The 6446-nt window shown below is 34.2% G+C and overlaps 1 protein-coding gene across 1 annotated transcript; it reads left to right on the plus strand.

The window, feature by feature from the left end:
- Positions 1-1038: 1038 nt before the first annotated feature.
- On the plus strand, positions 1039-2260 carry LOC113382184. The gene is made up of 4 exons (XM_026620723.1): positions 1039-1219; positions 1289-1645; positions 1726-1831; positions 2173-2260. The coding sequence occupies exons 1-3, from the start codon at positions 1039-1041 to the stop codon at positions 1770-1772; spliced, it is 585 nt and encodes a 194-aa protein (XP_026476508.1). The 3' UTR covers positions 1773-1831; positions 2173-2260.
- The last annotated feature ends 4186 nt before the right edge of the window (positions 2261-6446 follow it).

Here is a 6446-nt window from a genome sequence, read left to right on the forward strand (position 1 = left end):
TACTACAAAATTTTATACTTTTACTTTTTCATATTTTGCAAATTTTCAAATTTTTCTCTCTTTTGCTATAATCAATTGTACCATAGATTACTATTTTTCATTTATCGAGGACGATAAATTGCTTTAGAGGGGAGGAATCCCAAATAAATTGTAATTTCTTTGTTTGTTTTTTTTTTTCTTTTCAATTGTTAGAGGACTAACAATATTCTTTAGGGGTGGCGTGTTCTGTAATAACACGATCATACGTGCTTTTGATCAAAATATGAATTCATTGTTCAATGTTGATCAAAGTCCAAGATCTTTACATGAACGCGGAAGACGCCATTCCTAGAATTGACACGTACAATGTATAATATATAGAGTCAGAATTATTTGTATTAACTAGTGATGCCTTAGGCAGAAGTCTAGCCAGTGATGTTTTAGAAAAAATTAGAGAGTATGTCTTAGCACGAATCTATGCTAGTTTGTGATGTGAAGTTATTAAAGATTAAATAAAGTTATAGTCGAATTTAGATTCAGTGTTTGTATTCTACTTTGCGTAAAGACATCTTTCAGCCTATACCAATATAAAGTGCTCACGGTTCTGAGGAGACTCATACCAGTGTTGTTATTTTTTATTATAAACTCTAAGCTCTGCCCACGACACCAGAACAAGGTTGGACTGATCTAGCACCCCTTGGAGAGTGGATCAATCTACATTTGGAACCCAACCCAATCCAATCAACCCTACAACAACAACTCATATCATTTCAATATATATAACAAATCAAACGCTCAAATAACAAAAATTACCAGTGGAAAACTTTATATTTAACGTACTCGTTCAACATATAGAGATAGTCCAATAGAGACAACTTAACTACGAAGTGAGACCGAAATATGACGAAAATGATCGAACGAAGCATTACTCATCGTTTAGCGGCCTAAGCTCTATCGTGTTTGTGTTTATTATTTCCACGTGTTTATCGTTCGCTCTTCGTTGTTCTCAAGATTTTACCCAAGATATTTTTATATATATTTTATATATAATTATAAAATATGGCAAGAATCACCATGAACGCATTAGTGTTGTGGATTGAATCGGGTACTTCGGACATCATGCCTTTGAAGTGTATATGTCCGAAAGATAGGTATGTTGGTGCCATTACAGAAATATCATGGAAGAAAACCGAAAATTATGACGCCGGTCGAGGAAAAGCGAAAGTGCTAGCTATCAGCGGTATGTATCATCATTTCTTCTCTGATAAAATGTAATTTAATTGTTTTTAAAAGAAATATTGAATTTTAGAAGATACTGAGCACTTAAATTCGTTGACCGTAACGGTGGACGATCGCTTGGATGTTCCTCCAAACAAAGTTTTTGTTTGGGAAGTGATCCAAGATAATTCTGGTATACAAGAGAACAAGAAGAAAATACAGGTGGCGTGCATTAATAATAAAAAGAATATGGATGCAGGCTTACGAGCGGAGCCAACTATTTTTGATAATAATGTGTTTGATAATAACGAGGACATGATTTTTATTGTGGAAGAAAATCCATCTGAAGCAGTTGGGTCTCCAGCAGATGTGTGCAGTGACTCAGAAATTTCTACTGAATTCTCTGAGGAGCATACCAAATCACTTGCAATGGCGTATCCAGTAAAAGGTATACTATAATATAATAACAATAATGTTCTCTAATGTAGAGTTATTCTAATGTGCTTATACATATTCATATTCGATTAGTTACCAAGGAAGACATAAAAAACACGAGCTTTGGGGAGCCGTACTGAAGTATGCTTATAGGCTTCAGAGCAAAAAAGATGAAGATGAGGCACACGATTATTTTAAGGTAATTAATAACATTATTATATTATTTATCTCACAGAGTGGATTTCAATATCTAGATAAATTAGATATTATTTTTAGAAAATTAAATAATTTAAATGTGATGATTAATATTTGATAGCTATCGATTCAAAAGATTTCAAGAGTATCTAAACTATTGGTTCACATAATAAGTTCTCATCTCTTTCATATGTACAAGCAAATCATCTCTTTTTTCTATTAATATAGGTTCCCGAACACTTTTACACACCTGGTGATAACATGGTAAATAAATAAATAAACTTAATTTGAAATAATATCTTTTGAAAGATATCACAATACCCAAGCTAATATCCAATATTTCAGGAGGAACTATCACCAGGATGTGGATTTTATCTGCCAAAAACAAGAAAATTATATATTGAGCATGTGTCGGAGAGTGCTATAGGACACGAATGGACCAGTGTAGAGCGAGAAGCTTTATTTTGGGCAAAGAGCTACGCCATTTCTCGGCTACTGGCTCTAGAAGTAAGCGGCCAGCCATAGACCGAAAGTTATTTCGAGGGTTATTAGGTACACTTTTGTCTACATTAAATTGAAATTACTATTATCTAAAAATTTGATAAACTGTAACACTTATATTAAAGAACTGCATTTTATCGTGATATTGTTACGACAATTGGTATTCTCGTCAAAAGGGTTGCATAACCCTCGGTGCAATTCGGCTCCCCCACCTACGTCTACTAGGGTGCCTGCAATATAAGGTCCAGTCTGGGGTTGAAAGTCAGCATTAAGAATTGTATCATCCTCTGAGGAGGTCAGTGGGTGCACGCGCCAGGCGCTGGACCCGCTTTGTGTATAGTGGTGTGTGTGTTGTGCCAGGAGAGGAGAACCCGTTCCAGCAAAGGTCAGATGTAATATTGTTTTATAAGGCTATTCCCTCCGTCGGCATCCGTTATAAGTTATCCGTTTCGTATACTCCTTTATAGCTGTAATACTATACTCCGCTAGTATAGTAATTAAGAATAATCTATCAGTACGTTGGAGTTTAAGTATAGAACATGGCTGTGCGTAGGTTATTTTAATTCATAAACCCATAATAATTCATATGCAGCTACCTAACTACTAGGTCACTAAGAATAATTCTAAAAAAGCTTTTTAAGAATAATGCATTACGAGACCCGATTTTCAATTGACAAACTAAACTTGCTTCGGTTACGTCTCCACTAGTACCCCTTGTACCACCACTAGTTGAAGAAAAAGCAGTATTGTTCTCGCGATTCGATTCACAAACTTTTGAAAATTATCAACCTTTTGCTTTACAATTTGTTGCATACTTCTCTTAGACAAATCAGCAAAATTTTTACGTTTATTCATTTCATATATTCTCGGATTAGAAACAAACAATTACACTATAAACTAAAACCATCATGAAGAGAGAAGTATCACCAAACAGTAGCGATGACAGACTCACAACTGGCAAGCTCAGGTATTTGACAGTTTCGTGGGCGTGGCCTATCGGCAACATTTAAAACCTGATTTTTTTTTATGAAAATGATTAAAATATAATAATTTATTTAATTAAATCTTATTTATTTTGCATTGTCTTTGTTTGACATAAAAATCCTTAACCTACAATCAAGTATTTTTACATATGTCATAGTACATTGATACCAACCGACCTGATCTGCGGTGTCAAAATATGTTCGAAGATATGTTGAAATAGTGTAAATCATTGCAAATATTTATCAATTATTGTATTAAAAAGTTGTAGAAAGTGAATATTCATTAATTATTGTATTGAAAAGTTGAAAAAAGTGATTAGAGGTTCTCTCGAAGAATGCCCAAACGGTCAACATAGTGAAAGTTGTGTTTTTTTTTGATAAATTAGTCGAGGGTCTGCCAGTGTTTATTTGGCACATTTTTTACATTTATCTTATTAACTGAATCAGTGATGAATATTAATAAATAATTATGAATATAAAGTAATAATATTGTGTTTTATATTAGTTCGACAACGATTTCAGCCTACTTTTTGCAATTGTTAACAATCGTTTTTCAGGTTATAGATACATACATACAAGATAGACCAAATAAAATTTACGCTTGAATATGAATCTTTTTATTTCATATTCATCCTTATATTATATGTTCAGACATCGGTTGAATGATAGAATGAAATATAACAAATGTAAATCATACAGCAAAGTCATATATTATTCTAATATATAAGATATATTTTTATTTGAAAACTATTTCTTCTTTTCTATTATTATAGTTTTTATCTTTCTAGCATCCATAAATAAAATAGCGGGAGCTATAGGGAATTTCACACTAGTAAGTGAAATACCTAAAGAAGAAATACTTATAATATTAACGGATTGTCACACCGAGTCCCATTGGGAAGATAGGCTTGTGTAAGTAATTTAAATCCACTTTTTATTCTTCAGGACATGTGTATAATTAGAACATTCTTATTATTATAGCTCGAGTGCAGAATCAACGAGACCTACGAAATTAGGAGATGTTTCATACGGTTTTTGACACACGGTTTTGTAGTGTGGGGTGTCGGAGAATAACAAAGGTATATTTCTTTATATATATATATATATATATATATATATATATATATATATATATATATACACTTAGAAATAGAAAAAATCTATATTTCAAACGTTTCAAACGTTTCAAAATTTTCATTTTTTTTTTATTTATTTTTTCAAAAATATTCAAAGGTTTATACTTTAAATTTACAATTCAGTTTTAAAATGTATGTTTCATATGCGTTATTGTAATCGTAAGAAATATATGCTCAGATGGATTCATTCGGCACCTCTTCTTAATGAAAATATTTTCTAGTGTTTTGATTTCTAGGGATTTTTCATTATCATTTTTTTATAATAGATTACAGAATGAAGGGCATTAATTTATGCTTCGACACCATAAAATTGCAGTTTGAAAAGGAGGAGCGTTTATTATCTCTCCTACGGGTATTATAAGAAGACAGTGAAAACGTGGAGACGTACTTCCTGGATTTTTTTAATGATAAAGAAGTAAGAATGTATAGTTACAAAAAGGTAATGTTAAATTTTTATAGTAATACATAAATACATAGCAATCAGCTATTATAATATTATTAATTATTATTTTAGTCCACAGACGATGCGAGTTGGGGCGGAGATCATGGAGGAAAAAACCTCGGCGGTCGCGTAAACAAAACGCGGCGGCCGCGGAAATTACCGCGGTGGGCAAAGAAACTATCGCCACGGCCAGGGCGGTAATGATAATACCCCCGACAGTACTTCCTTCTGAGTCGCTCCTAGAACTCCGCCTGCAGATGTCCTCGCGCACTGCTGCCGGTCCTAAGCCCGGGTAAAGGAGGAAGGTTGTGGGGCGAGAACAACTTTGATCCCACATAAAAGCGGCACATACCGCAAGCTCTAGGTCATGTCTCTGGAGAGCGGGGGTCTTTGGCTTAATCGCCCGGGTCACGAAGGAGGATCCTCTATAAAAAAAACACTCTCAACTTTAAGGTAAGGCGCGCGCCGAAGGAGTGAATGGCTGTGAGGGAATACAGCTACGAGCGACCAACTCGGAGCACCAGCCGACACCTCGGCAGTAATAGGCTTATTACCCAGGCATTGGGAGCGCTACCTGGGCCGACTAATATTCTCCCGTACTCGTGGAAACAAATATGAATTCTCAAAAAACAACAAAACCTAAAACTGATAACTCGTTGTCAAAACAGGCTACTGCTCAAAAAGCAGAAACCAAAAATGAAGAGAAAGAGAAGGCAAAAAGAGAAGTAACCCCTGAAACAAGCAAAAACAGTCTATTATCAGATAGAATGATTTGCATCAAAAAAGAAAGAGAAGCCCTAGAAAGCTTCCTCTTTACCGAATCCAACAAAATTAATAAATGTGCCATTAAATTTATATTGGAAAAGTGGTCAAACCTGGAGACAATGCTCCTCCAGAAAGCCTGCTCCAGAAAGAAATAGTTGAGCGAGAGAAGGCACAAGGAATGTATAATGAAAAATGTAAAAACGGCGCCAATTTGTCGTACGCAAACGCAGCTGCAAAGGCAGCAAACAACGCTAGTACTCAAATAATAGAAAAAAGCAAAAGCGAATTTGTATATATTAAGCCAGAGTGCAGTAAAACTGACACTCGCTCAAATGGCAAATTAAAGGACATTATCAAAACTGGCCTTAAAGAAATTATTAAGCAAGTTAAAGTTAAAAGTATGAGACAACTTAGAAACAAAGGAATTGTCATCGAAGTTCAAGCTAAAAAAAATGTATAATTAATAAAGAAATCTAACCTAACCGCACAGAAATTAATTGTTGAGGAGCCCAAAAAGCTACAACCTCAAATAATTATATATGACGTAGAAAATGACTGCGAAGAAAAAGACTTTCTCGACAGTCTAGTTGCAAAAAACTTTGAATATTTAGAAGAAACGGAAGCTGAACTTCTGAAAAATAACACCAAAATTGTAACAAAATTTAAAAATGAGTTTGGCAAATTGAATTGGATAATTCAACTGTCAGGAAAGTACGCCAGTAGACTGCTAAATGAAGGCAGAATCTACATGACCTGGCGCACATATCGGGTAAGCGAATATATAAAAATACC

The sequence above is a fragment of the Ctenocephalides felis genome, unplaced genomic scaffold (assembly GCF_003426905.1).
Source record: "Ctenocephalides felis isolate EL2017-DRISC unplaced genomic scaffold, ASM342690v1 CF-g0.4_SCAFFOLD_03350, whole genome shotgun sequence".
Lineage (NCBI taxonomy): Eukaryota > Metazoa > Arthropoda > Insecta > Siphonaptera > Pulicidae > Ctenocephalides > Ctenocephalides felis.